The following is a 25,520-nucleotide window of genomic DNA, read 5'->3' as shown; positions in this document are numbered from 1 at the left end:
GTCCACTATACTGGACATAGACAATATTATTATGCAGCCTACAGAATAAAAAACTTTTAATTTGATTTTGAGTTTATTAAGAAAGAGATGAAAGTAAAATGTAAAACTACAGTCAATCACTGTCAGATTCAGAGTTATTACAAGCGATGAATTGTATATTCGATAGGCTCTATTTCGTCTAAACTGTTATGTTCATTTACTTGCTCAATGAAAGCTTCTAAGGTATTTTCTTCATTAAACTGAATGTCCTCGCATTCAGCTTTATGTTTAAGATTCCAGTTATAACAAATGAATGAAATTTTTTCAGTTCTTTCAGTTGTAAGTCTATTTCTTTTGTTATTATGTATGTATCCTTGGATACTAAAGGAACGCTCAGTGGCTGCCGAAGTAAAGGGAGATTATAGAATACGAATATCTACTTTTATTAAATCAGTGGAACCACAAATACCTTTCCACAATATAGGGGCTCAATGCTATCTAATGAGCTCCATACAAATCCTCTGGCCCAAAAGTTTTCTTTAGCTTTATAACACGCCAAATCTGCCATTACATTTGACAAACTTAAGTGTTGGCTTAAATTGTAGATAAACTCCATACCCTTAAGTTCTTCCTCTTGAGTAAGTTCGACTCCTAGAGTCCTGGGGTCTAGAATATATGCTGCAAAATGTATTGGCCTCATTGCCATATTGCATCTTGAAGATACTGATGTTAGAATCTGCTGTTTGCTTTCTTCGCTCAATGTCGAAATCTCATTTAATGCAAAACGTATCTTAGCTTGTACATCTCTAAATGTAATGTATGTGCGATGCAAACGATTCTGGTCGCTCTCTAAGTAAAATATGCTTTCAGTGACTGGTTCCAAAATACTTATACATTCCCCTGTCTTCGTCCAGAAATCATCACTTAGAATTAAATCTTTAATATCTCTTGAAATTACCACATCTTCTCTAACTGTTAATATTTGCAAAGCTATCTTATTTGCTTTCAAACTTTTTAACGAAGTAACATGACTTCCCCATCTTGTAGCACAAGGCAATTTTAGTGTTTGTGTAGAATCTTCACCCTGCCTTGATTTTATCAACAAGGAACTTAATCGTTGACTCCTTTTAACAGTTTTTATTATATTTATGGCTTGCATAATAAACACAGTTACTTCTTGTATCTTTACAATATCTTGGCACAACAAGTTAAGGATATGTGCACAGCAACCGAGAGGAACAACATGTGGATATTTGAGTTTTGTTAATTCGAATGCCTTTTGTATATTTCTAGCGTTATCGCCAATAAGTACAAGAAACTTATTTGCTCCATACACTTTCATTACTTTTTCAACTTCTTGGCTAAGGTATTCACTAGTGTGAGGATTACTTTCTGTATTCAAACTTTTAACGTATGCAGGTTGAGGTTTTGATATAAGAAAGTTTATTATTCCTTCATTTCTTAAATTAGACCAGCCATCGCACTGAAGGTGTAAGTAACTACAAGCATTTAGTTCCTCATTTAACTCAAAACGCATTTCTCTATATATTTTATCTAAGTATTTTGTCGCTAAAGCTTTACGTGAAGGTATTTTAAATTTTGGTTGCAATTTTTCGAAAAATTGTATCCATAAAGGATGTTGCACCATCGATAATGGCGTCCCTGTTACAAATATAGCTCTCGCTAATTCTGTTTTTATATGATCATCGGTGTCTTGAAACTCAGCATTTATTGTAGTGTTAGCAGACGACGAGGGGCTTATAAAAGAATCATTTGTCTCTATCTCTGACAGTCCAGACATTTTGGTTTTGGACGAGCTATCTTTTATAAGTTTCATAGAGTCTTTTAATGTTTCTGGAGATTTTGGACAAGTGATAAGATGTTGAAGCATTTTGGCAGCATTACTGAATTTGTAGACCTTATTACAAAGCTTGCAAGAAACAGACTTGTTTGGTAAAGTACGGTAGTGCTCCCATATGCGTAAATCTTTAGGTCTCCCCATTGAACCTAAAAAAATGAACGATGATTAGTTGGTCTGACGAAAATTCAACAATAGAGTGCCTATTTTTTTACAATGATTATTTCTTGTTATTTACAATAAATTTATTAAAAAAATAATAAAATAAATACAAAAAACCTTTGTAAAATTACATCTCCTCGGAGGATTAAACGCAGACGCTAGTTTATTATCGTATTGTTCTGTATTTTTCTCAGCAACTTCTTTAATTCGATTAGGTACTTACGCATATTATGTTAAAAATAAATATCTAGTACACATCTTAGGCTATCCACCATTATTATCCAATGACGACTCTCAGCTAACTATGCACTATCATCCAAAATAAACGTGTATGGAAAATTTTATCCCAGTCGGTTGAGGATTGAGGATAATTGCATCAACATACGAACATACCTACATACTTTTATTTACATAACGCAAGCTAAATAAAAGCTTGTAATAATACATCTAATTTTAAGTTAAAATTGTTAAGTGATCATGATATAATTGTATCATTCAAAAATCCACTTACCTTTAATTATTTCTTGTTAAGTATAAATATTATTTCAAATCTGCTCCCTTAATATGCACTTTTTTACTGCTTTTCCTACCTAACACGTTACCAGGAAGTCACGTTACCAGAGTCAGAGTAATAGTGAACACGTTTGACAGTGATTGTCGTCGCCTCATATTCAGCGTCGACGAATAGGGGAATCCCCAGTCATAATGTATTGCATGCGTGGCGGTCTTACTTCAAATCCATAAACAAAGAGATAATTACAGAACTCGATACTAGATGGCGCTGTTTTTGTTTGAAGAAAGTTTGCGGGCTAAAATACATAGAATTTCATCAATGACTTCCACAAAGAACAACATTTCTGTTTTTTTCTAAGTCCGTATCTCTTCCGTATATTTCATAAGATATAAGCTTGGGCTACATTGTTATGCAACGTGATTTTGTCGCTGTCTTGCTAGCAGGGTTGACAGATATACGATTTAAATCGTACTCATACTATTATTTGTCTATTTTTTAATGTACGATCGTAAAGATTATGATCGTAATTCGCACAAAAACATACGACTTTTTGGTTACCTGGCAACATTTTTATTATGAAACGAACATGCTCACATCATCAGTCACATGCAACAATTTATTGGGGATTTCCCTTCACATCTGGCAGTCCTGCTTGCTAGAATATAGGTAAGTCAGCCACAGTTACTGACGATCGATATTTAAAGGGTATTGTTTTTGTGCTAAATATTTCATAAAAACGTTATTTAATACTTTGTGGATTATTAATTTAGTTGATAATCACTGGAAGTAAAATGGATGCTAATTTGAGAGATCAAGATCTTCGTATAAAACAGTTAATAAAAGAAAATCTACGTAAGTACTCTTTTTATACCTAGGTAGGTAAGGTATAATAAACACAAAAGGTACTTAGATCGCGTGTGTTCGAAGCATTTATTCTAATAAATTTAATTTAAAATTGTAGAAAGAAAAAAATGTCTGCCAAGCCGTAGCCGAAGCCGATCTCCAAATATATTTGGCGATAGTGAGACCCAGTGTCCAGATGATTTACCCAGCGTCGTCGCAACAAAGAAAAAAACGAGGATAAAGTAAAAGAAAATTTACTGAAAGAAGAAACAAACTGTTCTAAATGCTTAATTTATGGAGAAGAGGATAAAAGAAATGAGTATTTCGGACTGTTAGTGGCTCAAGAATTTAAATATATACGGCCATGTGTGCGAACGAGGTGTTATGAAGAAATTTTAAAGTATCTACGGGAAGCAAAAGGCCAACATGTTGATCAACTGCAACATGAAAACACTGAAAATTAATTACTTTCATTTTATTATATATAGATTTTTAAAATTTCCTGAAATATTATTAGTTAACGTTTTATTTAATATTGTAGAATTGATCAATACAATTTATAAAAATAATTTATTGGTATTACTTACATATTTTCAAAAAAATACGTAAAAACCTATTTTTTTGGGTGATTATGGGAGTTTATGGGTGTTTATTGGGTTTTTACCAAAGCACCGGGTTTAAACCCGGTGCTTTGCCCATCTGTAGTGCCGACAGTGATTTTTTGTACTGATACCAACCAAATATGTTCTGACGCCGTGGGTGAAGACATAGAACTGTGATCTTTGAATTATTATAAGTGACGCTAGTCGCATTGAAATTGTTCGAAAAATATTTCTATATTTTGTAATAAATTTGGTAAACAAAGCCCTATTAAATAGTTTATTTTTTATATCTGTTGAAATCTCAATGCATTACGTGCGACGTTGACCTCACTGCGCTTTATAGGCAGGCCATGCTTGTCACACTTGATGACCGTCGAAAGGGCGACCGAAAGACGGTCGTGGTTGTCCAATCAATGGCTGACTACTTACTTATTGCAGTGACAGCCGCAAGTCGTCCATAATATTTGCGCTATACCCTCCTAATACTGCGTTCTGGGGGGAAAAGGATTGTTAGTAATGGAAACTGAGAATCCCATTACTAGCAATATACCCAACCACGTCGTCCTCCTCGCGGTTCCCCCTGTAAACTATCATGATTAATTCCAGATGAATTCATCATGATGGGCTAACTGGCGTGATTTCATCCTCATCGATCACCATTCACTAGTGCGCTAACGGGATACGCAGGCAGGGCTACCATACCATTTTCACCCATCAAAAAAAAATGTTTGCACAGCTGACCTTAACCTTGACCTATTTTTATACAATAAAAAAAATACTGCGTTCTACCCCAAACAGAGCATAATGTGCCAATTTCAACAGGTATCCTGCCAGTTTATTGTTAAAGCTATTCAATTATTTTAATATTTGTACCTTTTGTTTTTTTTAATTTTGCATACCTTGCCAGCGAAATATGTGGACTTATATTTATTGTTAACATACTTACTATGTTTCTTGTAAATAAATAAATATTATTGCCACATGATTCCATCCTTAATATCTTGAATATTAAGACGCAAAATCTGTAAATTTACGATTCCTATTTCAAAATTAAAATATCCGAAGACGCTGCATTTTGTGGGGAAAAATAGCAATTTACTAGGCCACACTCTTTCCTCACACTCCAATACTAATAACCATGCAAATTAATATACAAAAATACAATTTTATAATATCATTGTAGACAATAAAAAGCATAACAGAATCATTACGAGCCCCGCGTGAATCTAATATGATTCACAGTTGGATTATAACGAGCCTATTTACGACACAAGTGTATGTAAAACCCCATGGTCCACTCGTGTCCCGCTGTGCCCAATACACGGGTTTTTGTAACCCCAAAATATATACTAATGACACTTAATAAAATTCCTCTTAGGCGCACGGCGTTCGGGTTTATAAATTGGGCCACAATTTTTAACAGCCTGTGTTTTTCATTTAAAACAATTTGTCCTTTTGTTGGTTTTATCGTGGGCCCCACTTAAGGAAGTGCCTATTTAATGCGCCTTTTTTATTTTTTAATGCGTGTACCCATTCATTAAGTTGAGATTTACAATGTTTATATTACTTTTAACACGAATCTAACGTTAGAAACTGGGGGGAAGGGATTGTTAGTAATGCGGACTATCAGTTTCATTGTTATCAATATACCTTGTCAGGTCGACCTCTACGTGGTTCCCCCAGGAAACTATCGTGCTAAATTCTAAGTGTATATATAACAATGGGTTAATAGATCTGTCTTTTCATTCTCGCCTATTATCCCTTATTGGTAGCCCGCTAGCGACTACCGTCAGCGTAGCCGAAATTACCATTCCCTTGTCATCCATGTGAAAGTCGACCTGGTCCGGTGTATTGCTAGCAATGGGGCTCTTAGTCTTTACTACTAACAATCCCTTCCCCCTGAATAAGGAGGTCAGTGCTTACTGGTATCTACAATCATGCAGCGAAGGAGGGAAAGGGATTGTTAGTAATGGAGACTGAGAATCCCATTGCACCCAACCAGGTCAACCTCCTCGTAGTTCTCCCTGGAAACTATCACTATTAATTCCTGATGAATTCATCATAATGGGCTAACTAGCCTGTTTTCACTCTCATCTATCACCCTTCACTGGTGCTCCGCCAGCGTATACCGTTAGCACAGGCGGGGTTACCATACCATTTTCACACATCAAAAAAAAAAATCATGCAGCAAATGATAAGACGAACAAAATTTATTTATTTATCAAACAGCTTAAATAAATAAATAAGGTGTTAATTTATGTTATTTTTCATTATTGTTAATCAACTTAAAGGTATTTATTATAACCTCCTTAACCATGTCACTAACTACACGTGGAGTTAATTAGGCGTCGTCCACAAAAAATACTACGGTAGCGACACTGACACCACATAAACTAAGGATATAGTTACTTTTTGTAATTTTTTGTTCTTCGATTGACATTTTTATTTTAAGAACCAACATGAACTAAATTTTTTAATAGATTTAAGACAAAATTATTATAAAATAACTGTATACCACAGCTTCGCCCGCGTGAATCAATAGAAAAAGTATTCTGTAACTCTCTTCTTTCACCTACTGCTTTTTGTAAGGTTGTCTTTCGAATATTGCTTTTAACGATAAGGCCGCCATTTCTATTTACAGATTCTGTATCAATATTTTATTTATACGAGTTTTTATATGTAATAAAAAATTACTATTGTTGTGTACTTAGTTAGGATATAACCTATCCATGTACCAAATTGCATTCAAATCCGTTCATTAGTTTTTGCGTAAAAGAGTAACAAACAAACATCCATTCATCTCTCGTTACAAACTTTGACATTTATAATATTAATAAGATAAAATTTGTGGGGTGTTATAGTACATACAAGTATCTATTAATGAACTTTTCATTAAACCAACCTTGAAATTACTAACATTTCTCTACAGTAAAAATAAAAGTGCAATTAAATCGAAGGAAATAATTTATATCACAATTGTCTTGATAGTAAAGCTAACATAAAAAAAAAATATAAAATTAATAATTAAATTATTTAATAATCCATATAAATAGTTACTAACAATTAAAAATAAAATGCTTTAAACAGAGAAACAATAACAACTTTACTGTAAAAAGGTACAAGTGTTTCTCTAATAATATCAAAATAGATTACACGAATCGCCAAGTAATATTTATAGCATACTTAAGCTACATGCCTCTCACGAAATCCCGTGTGAAGCCCAAGTTCGAACTATCAGTTGTCGCACTAGAATTACGCGGCAGTTGTCAGCATCTCGAATTAGATGCCGACAAATAGGAAAACTATCGTGTACCGTTAATTAAAGCGCCGCGTACACCGTCATATGTTTGATTAACATTCATAACTCGCCTGGCGTCCCCTTATAGTTATGTTGACGTGTTATTGGGGATTGCTCAAGTTAAAAAGAAACGTATATCGTATTACATTAATGCTACTTTCCTGTTTGTTTTGTTTAATGTTATTCCCGTTATGTATTAGATAATAGAATATATTAAAACAACACCAAAGCTAAATAAAGTTGTTACTAACTCGCCTGCCAACCATGGCAGCAGTGGACAGTTTTTTCTTTTTAATGAATGATAATAGAATGGTAACCCCGCCTGCGCTGACGGTATACGCTAGCGGGGCACCGGTGAGGGATGATAGGTGACAATGAAAAGGCAGGTCAGTTAGCCTATCGTGATGACTTCACTCGGAACAGAACATGACAGTTTCCAGGGAGAACCGCGAGGAGGTCGACCTGACAGTGTGTATTGCTAACAATGGAGCTACTAATCCCCATTTTTAACAATACATTATCTCCCCAGCAGTGGACAGTTAAGAGCTTATATAATTTATATGTTTATTATTTTTATTATGTATTCGCCGTGTCGATCCCGGCATAAAATGGGCCACCTAAGGGAGGGAAAGGCATGGGCAGCAGCGTCCCTCTTAAAACATCACTTTACACACTTTACCAGAGGGAGACTGTACAAAAATCGTTTGCTTGTGCACCACTATCCTATTTGTGTTTCTACCGTGAAGCAGTTGTGTTTGCATGGCTGTGTTTCGGTTTGAAGGGTGGGATATGGCGTGAATTTATAGGGTACAGAGGAATAACACCTGAGTCCTCAGGAATGGCAACGCATGGGGGGTATCACGGGCGAAACAGTATATTCTGTTATGTCCATGGTACTGCTCATGTCTATAGGCGACGATTACCACTTTCCATCAGGTGGGCCGTCAGCTTGCTTACCATTCTAAGTTGCATACAAATATACCAATTCATATATAGATTATAAATATATATAATATATATGTTGCAGTTAAAATTCTTAACCAGTCAAAAGTGCTGAACAGGTTGGTCAAAAGTGGTTTTGCCTGAAAATTATTGGTTATTAGTACTTTTGCCTGCAAATTTGCGATTAGGTTAGGTTATATACTTTTAACTGTTATTTATTATTGTTAAAGCATACGGTCAAACGTACTTTTGACTGGCTAAGAGTTTTGACTGCAAACATATATAAATATAACATAACCTTCAAGAAAAGAGCATATTCCTTTTTAAAAGGTCGGCAGCACACCCGCAACGCTGCTGGTGTTGTGGGTGATCATGGGCGGCGGTAGTCACTTACCATCTGGTGAGCCGCACGCTCGTTTGCCCCCTGTGAAAAAAAATAGATGTATAAAGGTCCCTCCGACCTCTCATATGTGATAAGGTGATATGTAAACAGTACTGTGAGAGCTTAACTGCAACTGTCAAATTAATCATAGCCACTGTCGCTCCGGCAGGACACGTCGCAGCGCAGATAGTAAACAATTTTAATTAATCCCCGACGTGTTTATTACGGGATGCATGCCATTAAGACTTGGAATTGTTAATGGCTACTTCTAATTATAATTTTAAATGTATTTCTAACCTTCTAACATGTTCTACTGCGTTTTTGTTTACTTTTTAGTGGATGATTATGGAAATGTAGCCCCGTATAAACATATTAAATTATTTATTTATTTATTTTTATTCATTAGTACAAATATGTGTACATGGCGGACTTAATGCTAAAAGCATTCTCTCCCAGTCAACCATAGGGATGTGTCAGAATACTCGAATGCGGTACTACTAATTATTGATATACATACATACTAAAATTACATATATAAACGAATAAATATATATAAATAACAAATATACTTACACATATATGACATATAATATATTATACACGAAATTGAGAATAATATAAAGTACTTACTGCTCGGATAAAAATAAAAAGTGAGCGTGAACGCTTTTTTTTAAAGACGGTTTAGTCGGTAGTCTCTTAATGGCATCAGGAAGCGTGTTCCAGAGTCGTGAAGAATGTAGGAGAAAAGGAATTATATATGTATATTCTACCGAATTTAATAATAATAATGTCATCTCCTCTCCTTAAGAGGGGAGATGTGAATTTTCTAAAAGTTTAAAATATAATAATAATAAACTCTTTATTGCGCACAGTAGAGATGTATACAAGGAGTATTTATACAGAATGTGCATATACAAAAGGCGACCTTATAGCTTAAAGAAATCTCTTACAGACAACCTGGATTTATTATAGGGAGTGCTCTGAGGAATTGTTCGGATTGATATCTGCTGCTAATTTTCACCACCGAACAACCCGCCACAAACTAAAGTTTCATTCCAACCCTCTAGATGAGTCGCGGTATTCCACCATGCGTTTTTGAAAGCAATTGCTTCCACGCACAACCACTCTTTGGAATTAACTTCCAGCAACAGTATTTTCGAACCGATACGACATCATAACGTTCAAGAAAAGAGCATAATCCTTTTTAAAAGGCCAGCAGCACACCTACAATGTCTCTGGCGTTGCGGGTGATCATGGGGAGCGGTAGTCGCTTACCATCAGGTGAGCCGCATGCTCGTTTGGCTCCTTGCATTATAAAAAAAATGTAAATCAATTATCGTCTATATACCTACACATATATATTATACCATACCTAATTTACATACAAACTCATTTTATCCACATCCATACGGGTATAACCACGGGTTACAGCTAGTTTATGGTAAATTATTACAATAAGAAATAGCTAGTTTCCTATAAATTATTAAAAAACAGTGAGATATATGAATTTGGTGTCACAAATTTCTCCAAATTAATTGTGGAGAGTTTGTGAATGGACGCCATAAGGGTTAATGTTAACAGGCATAGCCGACAAATCATGTTAGGAACGCGAGCTCGTGTTAAAACGAGATGAGCAAGTGTAAAGCGAGGTTTAATGTAGAGTTAAGAATGTACGAATACACGCCACGTTACTCAGGTCCGTTTGAATTATAGATGGCGTTTTGTACTTACGGACTTATAAACAAGAAAATCGATAACAGAGGCGAGACTGAAAAACAATGAAAGAAACTGAAACTAAAAAAATAATAGAAATTCACGTAATAGGATTTGTTAATTTATTTATTTATTCTTTATTGCATAATAAAACTTTGTACAAATGGCGAGCTTAATGCCATACGGCATTCTCTACCAGCTAACCATTAGGTAAAAACAGAAAGCGTATGAAGGGAATTATTGTTATTTTTATTTTACTTGTTTTAAATAAAATAGTTTTCTTCACTGATTGTTGTACGAGACTTTTGTAAAGATTTTGAAATATTGTATTTTTTTTTAATCTGATTAATAATTCCCCATTTATATAGTTTGTATTTTATTGTATTTTATTAATATAATAAAACTGTAACTGGATGATGTTTGTACATAAAGATATTTAAAAAAATTGATGTAAGTAGTTTGATAGGAGAAAGACATGTCAAAACATATCTTTTAAGTAAATTGGTCTGCCTGTATGTTTGTTCTGGTATCACGTAAAAATTACTGTAGTTAATCTGTGTATAACGAATTACATAACACTCAATTATTTACTCATATAAGGAGTGAAACTGTGAGTGAGAGTGAATGAGTCACTCATGTGAGTCTTTGACGTATGCAAAGAATTGTGAAAGTGTATAGTGTAAGAAATATAGGTATATAAAAATAGAAACCATATGAAATTTGTTATTCGTTTACTTTGTTTATGTCACAAGAGAGCGTGAAGACAGATAAGTAACAATCATCTAGTATAGACAAAATTCATAATTAATAATTTAATTTGTTAATCACATGAATTCATGTTCTCGGCCCTGATGGACGGTCTACGCGTGCTAAGCTCTATGGTATATTGTGAAGTTTTGGTCGGTAAAAAATGAATTCCATCTATGGCCACTTTATTTACGGCAGCGGCCACTTCCAGATGTGTATCGGGGAATAAATTAACTGATACATACAAAGTAAGATGACTTTTTAATCCGTTACCAATATTGTAATTATATGGAGTTGATATTACCCCCTAATAAAGAAAGTAATAAATAATGTCTCACTTTGACATTTATAATATTACTAAATATGTAGTTAGTTAATTACTAACTATAATTTGAAAAAAAAATAAGAATTAAATATAGATTGAAAATATCTGTCATGAATTTAAATCTAGCTGCCATCAGAAACTATCTAAAAATTTACAATTTAATAACTAACTTTTCCATAACAGAAAACATGTAAAACTAACAAATTTGTAAAGTAAGTAAGGTAAAATGTGAGCATGTCGAGTGTCATGTTTACCGCAACGGCGACAATTCATAATTTTCTTTTTTATAATACAGAGGGCATACGCGCATACAGCTCACCTGATGGTGACTACTGCCGCCCATGAGTACCCGCAACACCAAAGACATTGTAGGTGTGCTGCCGGTCTTTTAAAAAAAATAAGCTCTATTCTTGAATGTTATGTTTTATTCATTTATTGAAATTTAATACAGTTAGACAGTGTTAAAGGTGGACCAGTCAAACGTAGGCAGAAATGACAGAAAATATAATTGACGATTCAATGTAATGAGCAAATAAATAGAAAATATAGAGTACTTTTTATGCGTATATCTTCCTATAAATAATGTATAGTCGTAAGCATAACTATATTTTAAGATATAAATGTGCAGTTTAAATATAATAGTTACTCATATTAATATTCACATTTTTTTTTATGTAAGTCAAATCTACTATTAACTATAAGTTTATTTTTTATTATTTCTAATATACAATATAAATAATCTTAAAAATCAATTCCGAACTCTAATCTAAATTCGATTGTAGATTCTTATAAAAAATAATATGAATATTATAATTTTTTTTAATAAAACAAATCAGTATTTATTTATTATTTATTCTTCACAATCGACAACAAAGATATCGGCTAATAGGCAAACATATTTTTAGAAATTATTTAATAAAAAATGGTAATGGTAACAGCTCTAGTTGTATCCCATAAATAATTTATGTCACAGATCATTAATTTAATAATGATTATCAGTATCATTCGTTCCTTGGTTCCCAACCTTTACTAGGTATTTCTAAAAAGAAAAAAAGTAATGACTCTTCAAGCCGTAATCAATATCAAATTTGAAATCATTGAATTGGATGTAACGTATCGGATTATTTCTTTAATCCGCATCTTAAGGTTTTATTTAACTTCGCGCCCGTCTTTTGTCTCTTACAGGGTAAAATAAAATATAATAATATATAATATGGGGTAGATTAAAAGATCAAGGGATCATATATTTCTGTTTAAATAGAAGCATTTGGCGTTCTATTGTTTCTGCCTACCCCAATTGGGGACAGGCGTGACAGACATGTTTGTCTGTATTTTAAATTGAGTAATATTATTACTGTCGCAACTTCATTTATAAGGATAAATGTAAATAATTTTTAATTAATTAATCTTACCTTAAAATTCAAAAAGATTTTAATTAAATCAAAATATAAGTAGTTAATTTTAAATAATTCACGTTGTTGACACATTTAAAATACACTATTAGGACTGTACGTGACAGTAAATCAGGTATGTTGGTACTATCTGCCTGCAATCGCATCGCATTATGTCTCTGTAGACCTGTTATTTAAAATAATTAAATATATAGGTTGAATAAAGTACAAGAAAAAAAGTTATTAAAAAAATTAATAAATATGGGACCATCATTATTTTAATAAATTTTATTCCATTTACACTTAAAGACATTTTAAGGAACATTATTGTTTAAATAAAACCAGCGCTTTTATTCTCACAACATTTACACTTTTTGTATATGTTATTTATATTTTATATTGTAATTGTATGACAATAAATGTTTCTATTCTATTCTACACTTTCATAAAGAAAAAAACTCATGAAAAAGACACTCAGAAAAAAAAAGTCTTCATACATCTGTCACGCTTGTCTCCCACCAGGGTAGGCAGAAATAATAGAACGTCAAATGTTTCGATTCAAACAGGCCTCTTTCGCACAGAACTTGATAAAATAGATTATTCACAATCAATGACTCGTATATTGATGACCAATAGAGTCGAATTTAGAACCTCATACTATTCAAACCGTGTGGTCCTGGCGTAGAATGGGCTACCCCTTCCTTTCCCGTGGATATCGTAAAAGGCGACTATGGGAATTTAATGCTTAAAGAATAAACAGTTGTATCCCTCTTAAAACATCACCAAAGGCTAACTGCAGTTGCCAATACGTCTGCCAAGCGTGGTAACTACTAGCAAAACCCCTCGGAGGATATTTATGTCCAGCAGTGGACAGTTAACGGCTTATATAATAATAATATTATTTAGGGTTTTTACCTTCTTGAGGTATATCAGCCCTATTGTACTCTGCACTGATTTTCCAAATAAAGCTTTATCTACTTTCCTTTGACACGGAAAGAGGAATTAATGGGCATCGAAAAGTTTCAGCTAATATAGATTAAATAGGATCAACATTAAATTTATTTAAATATTCAAATCAGTGAAAAATATAAATACAATGTATGTAACAGAGTTAATAACAAAGTTAGCAATTCGATACATTGTACAATGCATTACACCTTACAAAGTACCCGTAAGACGCCCGTAACCCCGTGTTATGGCTCTGCAAAAGGTAATAAAACTCTAATGAGATACCCAGATGAATACATTTGCCGTTTGACATGCTGATCTATATTCAATATCTTTGATTTATAACGCTTTAAACGTTTATTACGAGTAAAGGTTAGGGTTTAACATAAACGGTTACTATGACGACGGAATTAGAAGATAATAAAGAAAAAAAAAGTAATATTATATAGTTACATAAACTTTTACGTAGTGTTACGTAGATAGCATCCTAAACGAGGATATCTGCAAAAGAACTAACGTAACTGACTGAAGGATAAGCAAGCTGAAGTGGCTCGAAGAACCGATAACCGATGGGGAAGAAAGGTTCTTAAGTAGCGACTTCATATGGGGAAACTTAGTGTAGGACGATTTCCTACTAGATGGAGTGACGACCTGAAATGCATTGCAAGGAGTCAGTGGATGCAGGTGGCTCAGGACCGTTCTTTATGGCAGTCTATGGGGGAGGCTTATGTCCAGCAGTGGATGAATAATGGCTGAAATGATGATGATACTTTTGATATATATATATATATATATATGTACATATCTGTCACCCTTGTATCCCATTACGGTAGGCAGAAACAATGGAACGCCAAATGCTTCGTTTCAAACAGGCCTCTTCCCCTTTCTCCACATTCATCAATCTTTTCGTACACGCTCACCAGTTACGGGTACTTTTAATTTGGCTCTTCAAAACGTCACCTATTTAGTCGATATACGGATGTATGTTGACTAAACAGGTGGTGTTTTGACGTTTTGATGGCCCCAACCATCATCTCTATTCATTCTTGCTCGATAAAACTCTTTCGTAATTCTTTTTTTCATCCATCCAAAAAGAATAGGTCACCCTTTCCTTTCCCGTGGGCGTCGAAATAGGCGAAAAGGAAGCTTATGGTGGAAAGATAGGCAGCAGCGTCCCTCTTAAAACATCACCAAAACTCATCTATCAAGCATGGCAGCTACTGGCAAAACTATTTTTTTTACTGTCCTTTATTTATTGCAAAATAAAATTACTGTAAAAACAAACAAAATACATTGTAAAAGAGTATCTATTAATGCAACCAAAACCGTCAACTACAGAGTACTTCATAAAAAAAAAAAAAAAACAAACGGCTATAATATTGAAAAATTGCTACTGAAAGTGCCAGGCTACAATTTAAAATTACGTTCCATTTAAGTTCTTTTATTCTATTAATACGCATTATACGTGGATACTAGAGACACCTAGACTGAACTATTCCACTCTTTCTTCTAAATGATCATGGTTTTTAATCTAATAGGACGTATTTAACCTGAAGGAGGATTCAATAGTCGCCGGAATCAGCATACACCCATGAGAGGAGTTACGAAAGTATAGGAAACAAACATGTAAGGATAGAAGTATTTAGCACTAAGTTCACACTGCTTACTCCCTACTGGAAATGGTGTGATAGATATTATTCAGTTATCTGTTGAATTAACAAATTTAGCTCTGACTACGTATAATTTAAAAGTTAAATAGGTATATTACAACATACCTTCAAACAAACTGTTTAACTCCTCTCCATTCAAAGGTTGTCTGGAAGAGATCGCTTTTAACAATAGGGACGCCCATTGTTTTCTCATTGTGATTATTTCTTGTAATTGTTTATATCTATAATAAGTTTACTATTGTAATCTTTTGGAGGAAACAATAAAGATGATGTATCTCTCTATATCCAGTCTATAATGAATGGGAAATGAAAAACAAGAATTTTCCAATTCGTTTAGTAAATGACGGAGTTATTTAAGAGTTTCCTCATGTCGGTGCAACTAATTCATGCATTCTCTCCCAGCCAGCTCTATACCAGGCCATACCTTGATCTCCCTATACGACACGACACCTAGTGTTTCCTTTATTTGTCGCATATAGTCTCATTGTGATTATTTCTTGTAATTATTTATATTTATAATAAGTTTACTATTGTAATCTTTTGGAGGAAACAATAAAGAGTATCTATCTACCCTACCATAGGTATATTATTCTATACGTTGTCTATATGTCTATAATAAATACGTGGATACTTACGGTAAAGTGTTTCAATCGCCGCAGTACTCAATGATATAACGTCGAAAACCTTCGTCAATTATGTATAAAAAAAAAAAAAACTAACTACATTTGTGATTTTAATGCACCGTATAGATAAAAATTTAACCGGAGCACCCGTTCGCGTTCCGTTTCAAATAGTCGGTCGCAATTAATTTTTTAGTCGGTGCAGCTCTTCGGGCCGTTTTTTAATTTGTTCCGAATGCGGGGACAAATATAAAAATCGGCAATGAAACGGCTTTTTCGATTGCTCCAATAAAAAAAAATGCGAGGCACTTGAAAAACAGTTCGGAAACTTCACAGTGGACTGCGCTGCGTACGTCATTTCACCCGATTGGTAAAAAGGAGTGGGTAATGTTTTGGTAATATATCATCTTCTGGTTATCTTTTTTTTTTTATACAACTTAGAATGGCAAACAAGCTGACGGCAGAAATATAAAAATCGCTATTAAAAAACAGGGGTTAATCGTAAAAGGGTAAAAATTTTAAGCTGTATATATATACATATTATGCAACATCGAATAGCTAACATACTATGGTTAATATACATGACATACAAGGCCCACCTGATAGAAATTTGTAGTCGTCGCCTATAAACATAAGCAAGACCATAAACAAAGACAATGTATACTATTTTGTCCATGGTACTGTTTATATCCATAGGGAACAGTGGTGACCGTCTACTTCTATTATCGTCATATTTTGTTAAATTACATAAAAACCAGGTCATTGCTAGTCAAAAACTACTAAACCGATTTCCAAAATTCTTTCACATTTCTTTGTAGAAAGAAATATTATCAGTCAGTAAAATACACTATACTATATATTATTATAAATAATTCAGTCAACCCGTGCGAAGCCGGGGCGCATCACTAGTATAGTATACAAGCGAACCGGTGACTCAATTAACACAGAGTACAGACGCCCTAAACCCAAAACCACGGATAACAGATGACTCCCCAGGGCGGCGCTCTATTTGCGTACAAGCACGCGCCTACTAAACTTAGTTTAGAACTAACATAAACCCAAATATACTTATATTTCAGTATGTTATACAGTTACAGTTACATTGTCGTTATAATAGTGTTGAATTTTTATCTAGCACCTCATGTTGTCGACATTCTAAACAATTAAAAAAAAAGAGGACATAACAGAGTATACTGTTTCGCCCATGATACCCCTCATGCGTTGCCATTCCTGAGGACTCAGGTGTTATTCCTCTGTACCTAGTAAATTCACTGCCATATCCCACCGTTCAAATCGAACACACAACCATGCAAACACAACTGCTTCCCGATAGAGACACGAATGGGACAGAGGTATCCAAGCAAACGACTTTTGTACAAAGTCTCCCTCTGGCACTACAAATATTATAAAAGTGTTGTGACACCTCTTTTGAATATTTATTTTTATTCATGACAAATAATTTTGTTGACATTGGCGAAGTAAATAATGTATTTGATATTACAGTGCATTACAGGTTTTTATAATGCACGAAAAATTATTAATTCACTCTTGCGCCACCTACCCACTTCTATCTGTTCTCCTTTAACCAAAGGTTGTCTGTAAGAGATCGCCCTAGCGATAAGACCGCCTTTTGTACCTTTATGTGTATATTTCAGTCTGTATTTATGTTACTGTATTTCACTTGAATTATTCACTTGTCATTGTACATTTTTATACATACATACATATCTGTCACGCCTGTCTCCCATTAGGGTAGGCAGAAACAATGGAACGCCAAATGCTTCGATTCAAACAAACCTTTTTCGCTTCTTCCACATTCATCAATCTTTTCATACACGCTCGCCGGTTACGGGTACTTTTAATTTGGCCCTTCTTCAGCACGTCGCCTATTTAGTCAACATACGTCTATCTAGGGCGGCCCCTACCGACATCACCATTCATTCTTGCTCGATAAATCTCTCATAATTCTTCTTTCATCCATCCTCTCCAAATGACCAAACCAACGCAACATTCCTTTTTCGATTTTTGTCACTACATCGTCTTTCAGTCCACTTATATATCTTATATTTTTATTTATGGTACAATAAAGACGTAAATAAATAAATAATAAATAATGTATTTTATACCTGTGAATTCATAGAATGCGCCTGATTTCTGTTTATCATATTATTCACAATAAAGTTACACAGTTTTATCATTATTTTTTACACCCACGTTTATTTAATCCATTTACGAAACTCATTTCCTAGAACCTTTGTTTCATCTCCATCATATATTTGATCCGATCCATCACCGAGGTAATAATTGATTGTATTAAACTCAAACTAAAAATAAACATAATTCAATCATACAAAATCTCAGACACGTTCACATAAATATTGTTAACTGTGATTTAAAAGAGAATTTTTTTCGTTTTTTGCCGGATTCTTTCTTTCTTAATAGATAACACCATTCAGAAATCAGCAGCTTTTAAAGATGGCGAATTAAAAGTGCCTATATATATATATATATATATATATATATAATATATTTTTGGATTCAATAGTAGCATATACCATATATATATATATATATATATATATATATATATATATATATATATATATATATATATATATATATATATATATATATATATATTATATATATATATATATATATGCTACTTTTTCTCTCGATCAGTAAACATATTTCAGTTATACCAACAAAGCGGTAAAGCGGTAAAGTAATGTAAAAATTGGTCATGTGCTCCCGGCATAGAAGAGGCCAGCCCTTCTTCTCCCACGAATGTCATAAGAGGCGGCTAAGGGAACTCAATGGTTGATGGATGAGCAACAACGTCCCTCTTAAAACATCACCAAAGCCTAACTGCTGTTGCCAATCCGCCTACCAAATGTGACAGCTACTAGCAAATCCTCTAAAGAAAGAGGCTCATGCCCCATCATCAATGTATAAAATACAGGTAACGGATTTTATTTCCTCAAAATATTAATTTGTTTGTCATAAGTATATGATAGTTTCCAAGGGGAACCTCGTGGAGATCGACCTGGTTAGGTATATTGCTAGCAATGAGATTTTTAATCTCCATTGCAAACAATCTCTTTCCCCCCAGAGTATATCTGTATTGGACTTGATCATTTTCAATGTACATGTAGGTATTTATAAAACGAAATGTAATCCCCATTGAAACCAAAAATATATTAAAATTTACACACGCAATTAAAGGGCATTCAGTACCAACTATTATCCCTCGTATGGAGAACGTAATATTTTAATAAGCAAAAATACAAAATATACACCAATTATATCTTGTATAATTGCACTGAGCATTAATTTGCGGAATCCGAACTATTGCGAATGGCAATTTTCCGCTGGCGACCCTCGTTCCACTAATATGATGACGTCATATTAATTTTGATAATTTTTAATTGCTTTCATTAAGGACTTTGTAAATTGCTTTTGTAAATATTTCCAGATATTGTAGTTTATATATATATATATATATATATATATATATATATATATATATATATATATATATATATATATATATATATATATATATATATATAAGCAAGCTGACGGCCCACCTGATGGAAAGTGGTAACCGTCGCCTATATACATGAGCAGTACCATGGACATAACAGAGTATACTGTTTCGCCCATGATACCCCCCATGCGTTGCCATTCCTGAGGACTCAGGTGTTATTCCTCCGTATCCGATGATATCTAAATGTCCAGAGGAAAACTATGCGACATCTTGTCATCCAAACTACCTTACAGTTTGAAGATGAGTGTGTTTAACCAATTCGCGTTGTCAATGATAACCTACGGAACCGAAACCTTTTTCTATATGGTTGGTTGTATGCAAAAGCTTCTAAATATCAATCACTTATTGCAAAAAAAAACACTATAAATTAATTTTTTAAACCTTTTTATTAAATCAATTTGTTACAAGGCTTTTCCACATAAGACAGTACTACTGTATATTCTGTAAAAATTATTAGAAGAAACCTTAAATTTTCAAGTTTTCAAGTGGTGTATAAAGTACCACTTACATTATATACCTACGTGCTAACGAATAGGAGTTCTAAAAATTCAATGAGATCACGTAGAAGTCTCTGGAATTATAATTTTATTGCTTAGTGCTAGGTAATTTATGGGATTTCTCAGTCTTCGGATTTTCGTTCAGACGGCACACTAGGGCTGCCATCGTGTCCCAATTTATTGGGACAACTATCACTATTGTTACAAAAAGCAATTAATTTTATATCTTTTATTAGAAACAAAAAATAAAATAATATATAATACATATATATGAGAACATTATGTAATTTTGGAATATTAAATTACTTAGTTTAGTGATTAACTTACTTATAAATGGATACTCTATATTGTTCCCCCCAAAACATTAGAAAAAAAGTTAAAATACAAAAAAAAATATTATAATTAATTAAAACGAGTCCCATTAATATTAAAAATGTAAAACTTTGTATGTTATCGGAACGGATTTGTATGATATTTAATATACAAATAACTCACATCCTAGAATAATAAATACCTAGAAAAATATATCAACATTTCAACCGTTAGCCGTCCAGTGCTGAACATAAGTTTAAAGTTTTGCCAGTAGTTATTACCCGTGGCAGGCGGGTTGGCAACCACAGTTAGGCTTTTAGAGATGTTTTAAGAGGGACGTTGCTGTACATTATTCCAGCATTAAGTTCCTTTATTCGCCTATTACGACACACGGGAAAAGAAGGGGTGTCCTATTCTATGCCGGGACCACACGGTCTAACATATAGGTATATTACTAATAAAATATTGTGAACCAAACTTTTTATTTTTTTATTTGAAAGTACCTGCAGATATATACATATATACATCACGTCACTCATTAAAATGGGCAGACACGATACCTATAATACTGACAAATGTAATTATAAATGCGTTAAGAAACTAAATACAAGCATGTTACTGTGAGAAATAAATAAATATTTATATCATTTTGCTTGAAAATTTAGTACACTGACATTGCAATTTCTTGACGTAAAAGTCATTAATTCTAAATGACCGCAACACATTTCCCTAATTACATATTAAAATGTCCATGGACACCCGCGTTCTGTGTCCCATGTCTTAACTCTCCAGAGATATGGCAACCCTAACCCTGACTGTTCATTTATCATGAACGCCGTTGGAATCTAAAGTGTCATTTTGCAGTGGATTTTATATTAGTATCTGTTTCATATTATATTCAGCTAATGTATATATGTATATTTTTCACAAAAGATTCGGGAAATGACGTAAAACTTGCTTCGTATGAAATTTCACATTTTTTTAACTTTCTGTTTTCAAATGTGTTGCTTTTTTGTGTATATATTTCGGTTAAATGTTGGTTAAATGACAGTTTCACAAATAGAGTCTTATTTAATGTACTCTGTACTTTTTAAACAATCATTCCTCCTGGAAGTCATCGTCTTTTTTTTATACAACTTAGAATGGCAAACAAGCTGACGGCCCACCTGATGGAAAGTGGTAACCGTCGCCTATAGACATGAGCAATACCATTACTAAATTCCAAGTGTTTATTCGTCACGATGGACTAATTAACCTCCCTTTTTATTCTATCTATCATTCCTCACTGGTGCCCCGTCAGCGTATACCATTAGCGTAGGCGGGGTTACCATTTAAAATTTTTTTTTGTTGAAAAAAGAAACAGGTAAATTACTAATATTTTGAAGTTTTTTTATGCAACTTAAAATGACAAAGAAGCTGTCGGCCTATGTAATGGAAAATGGTATCGGTCACCTATAGACACGAACAGTACCATGGATATAACTGACTATACTGTTTCGCTTATGTATTAAATTTTTGAAGTTCTTCTAATTTATGAATATTAAATTGAAGATTAATAGGTACAGATAGATAGATACCATTATTATATTAAGAAAAGATAAAATACTCATATCAAAGGCATTCTATCTATTTGTAAGTCTTAAGTTAGCTAATATATTTTTGAATGTCCCAAACTCGCCCAATATTCTTTTCAGCTAAAGAACACCATAAATCCCCAACTTAATGACCAATGTTTTATACACCTAACCTTAAAGGGATGGTGAAAATTACCATATCTGAAACGCGGCCCCTTACAATTTAAATTTTAGATTAGAAGCTATATCCCCGATCACCGGTTTCCAATGTTTCGGTATTAAAGAGCTTAAACCGTTTTATTGTTCGCAAATTCGTCGGTGTATTGTCCTGTCAAATTATTGAAGTAGTTAATATCTGACGCCATTATAATTCCATAGGTTTGTTGGAAATGTTGGATTTATGTTCAGATGGGAGTTTAATTGTTGAATTAATGAGTTGGGGGACGAATGTGCTTGTACAGCTGTTTTCGGGTCTCGCGGAATGGGAAAAATAATCGAGTGGTAACAGTCCTGGCGGGCAAGAGTTATTGGGGCATAAAAATAAAAAAAAGTGTGTCATTCGAGCTGAGACAGACAGAACTGAAAATTGACCTATACTAGCTTTTATCCGCAGCTTCATTTGCGTGACTTTAATATGTTATTTGTTTGTGATAAATAGAAAACTGTCCTTTTCCATCACGAATGGGTTGACTCGATAAGATTTAGGAGCAACAAATAGCTTGTATAAAAAAAAAGAATAATTGAGATTTCACGTTTTCACAAACATTTTTTCTCTTCATAATAACCTGCTTCGAACTTCGAGGGATATTTAAAAGCTTCGATCTAACCCGGTTTTTTACGAGTAGATAGAAATATCGAAAATAATATATAGCCTACGATACACGCTGATAATGTAGCTTTCTATAGGTGAAAGAGTTTTTAAAATCAGTCGAGTAGTTTTCGAGTTTATCCATTACAAACGGACAATAAAATCTTTCCTCTTTTTAATATTAGTATAGAACATTAATTAAGCGAATTGGTCCATCCGTCTTTGAGTTAAGCATTTAGCAAGACATCTAAAGATTTTTTTAAGGTAGCATACCTAAGATTATTGTAACCATTTCCATCTCTTTACAAAACCAGTATTGCAGTTTGCAGGTTGCGAAATGAAATTGTAAAACAACAGACGCATAACACCTTAGTCCTTTATAATGGCAACGTATGAATGCGTCCCAGTATATACTATGATGTCCAACTATTAATGGTGTGTTAATGCGACGGTTAATAACTGTCAATTTACCATCGTTGCCCATCAACTTACTGGCCATTTCCAAATTGAATAAAAACTTTATTTAAACTGATTCTGATGTTATTTTTATTAGCTGTTCGAGGTAAAGGTCCTGATGACTTGTAATACAGTTTTAACACCTAGTACAGGCACCAGCTCCCACAAATAACATCGTTAAAATGATGAAAACAAGTGGTGATGGAAAGTGGTAACCGTCGCCTATAGACATGAGTAGTACCATGAACATAACAGAGTATACTGTTTCGCCCATGATACCCCCATGCGTTGCCATTCCTGAGGACTCAGGTGTTATTCCTCTGTACCCAGTAAAATCACGCCATATCCCACACTTCAAACCGAAACACAGCCATGCAAACACAGCTGCTTTACGGTTGAAACACGAATGGGACAGAGGTACCCAAGCAATCGACTTTTGTATAAAGTCTCCCTCTGGTAAACTCTTAATGGATGTGTTAATGCGACGATTAATAACTGTCAATTTACTGGCCATTTACAAATTGAATAAAAACTTTATTTAAACTGATTCTGATGTTATTTTTATTAGCTGTTCGAGGTAAGGGTTCTTTTTTTTAACGTCTGGAAAATGCTTTATGCAGACCTCGCATACACCTTGTGGGAGGTGGAGAATGGGTAATGGTACAATTAAACTTTTTGCGGTTGCGTTCTTCGCCGCCCCGACAATTGCTTTATGTCTTAAAAGAAAGATTGATTTAGAGAAATCCCCTATTAAGATCATATTATATATATATTATAAATATAGCCGTAGTGGGGGGTCACCTCTTTTTTACCCGCAAAAGCGACTATACCCACCAAAAACATACGAGATTTTTAACGGTGGACAGTTAAACAATAAAATAAATATATACCCTCGCGGTGCCATATGTCGGAGACATGGGTTCGCTTTCGCACTCACCACATCTCCGACGGCAGCGACCCGACCCCTGATGGTAAGAGCAGGTCTCCTCTCTCTCCTCAAGATAGGGTTTTATGGCGTGCTCACTTTGTTTGTTATGCTGATGACACAGCTATTTTTCCATGTGAATTTACTCTATCCTTTTAAATACTTTACTAATATTATAAATGGATGCGCCGGTATATTCTTAGCACATCCCCAGGGAGGTAAGGATCTACTATATTTGGTATACACGTATTAAACAAAATGGAGAAAGATATACGCTTTTAATCCCAGTCATTGAATATATCCCGCCACGCAGACAAAGTCGCTGGTAAAAGATAGCTTGAAAATACATTCAAATATGCAATCGTTCATATAAATGTCCACTAACTTGTTATTTATTACCTAAACAAACGTCAGCACAATTTTAACCTTTCTCCGCCACCTGTCCATTTATGTCCATGCGTGGCCATTTGAAAAAATGCCCATTGTATGCATTTTCCGCGCGGCTAACATCCAAAACGTTGTTTCGATGAACAAAAAACCTATGTAATTGTCTCGTCCTCACGAATGGTACAATTAAACTTTTTGCGGTTGCGTTCCTCGCCGCCCCGACAATTGCTTTATGTCTTAAAAGAAAGACGAACAAGGGAGCGCTTTGAGAGAAATCGCTGTTTTTTTTTTTATAACCGCGCGATTTGTCGGCACTTGAAAGGTTATATTTGCAATTTATTTCGATAAATCCTCACTAGTACTATATATATATTATAAATATAGCCGTGTAGATCCTATACCGGGACCAATAGGTGAAATAGGTCACCTCTTTTTTACCCGTGGGTCTCGTAAGAAGCGACTAAGGAATCTCCTTTAGTCGCCTCTTACGCTTCATCTCTTCACGCCTCCATCACCAAAAGCCAAGCTATCACTTCCTTATTCTCGAAAGTCATGGAATCAGTTATTAACCATCAACTGCTCCGGTACCTAGAGGATTACAGTGGGCAGCAGCACCCCTATCAAAAGATCACCAAAAGCCAAACTGTGATTGCCAACCCGCCTGCCAAGCATGGCAACTATTGCCAAAATGCCTATGGAGGAGGCTATATTCAACGGTGGACAGTTAAACAATAAAATGTAGCTAATAAAACTAGTTGTATCCCACGGCTTTGCCCGCGTGGATTAGTGTATAAAGTATCCTATGTGTTAAGTTAATATATAACCTAACCATGTACCAAATTCAATACCATAACTCGTTTTTATGGGTACCTTTGTCCCAGTCATATTTCTAGTACGTATTAAGTTAAAAATAAAGCAGTTATTAATTGTTAGATAAATCAATTTTTCAAATACATTGTTATAGTTAGAAACTTGCAGTAAATCGGAAGGTGGCCATTTTACTCCATGTACTGTCTG

General features: G+C 34.1%; 1 protein-coding gene across 1 annotated transcript; it reads right to left on the bottom strand.

Annotated features, from left to right (window-relative positions):
- Positions 1-421: 421 nt before the first annotated feature.
- Positions 422-3,139, bottom strand: LOC128202423 (uncharacterized). The gene is made up of 2 exons (XM_052902712.1): positions 2,511-3,139; positions 422-1,986 (listed from the first exon to the last, which is right to left on the bottom strand). Exon 2 carries the CDS (start codon positions 1,979-1,981, stop codon positions 425-427), a length of 1,557 nt encoding a protein of 518 aa, XP_052758672.1. The 5' UTR covers positions 1,982-1,986; positions 2,511-3,139; the 3' UTR covers positions 422-424.
- Positions 3,140-25,520: the final 22,381 nt, after the last annotated feature.

The sequence above is a fragment of the Galleria mellonella genome, unplaced genomic scaffold (genome assembly GCF_026898425.1).
Source record: "Galleria mellonella isolate WM207_F2 unplaced genomic scaffold, CSIRO_AGI_GalMel_v1 utg93, whole genome shotgun sequence".
NCBI lineage: Eukaryota > Metazoa > Arthropoda > Insecta > Lepidoptera > Pyralidae > Galleria > Galleria mellonella.
The sequence above is the reverse complement of the archived record's forward strand: the minus strand, read 5'-3'. Positions and strand labels throughout refer to the sequence as shown.

What these genes read in the sequence shown, in the direction of transcription:
- LOC128202423 (XM_052902712.1), bottom strand. Translation starts at nt 1,981, where the DNA reads ATGGGGAGACCTAAAGATTTACGCATATGGGAGCACTACCGTACTTTA.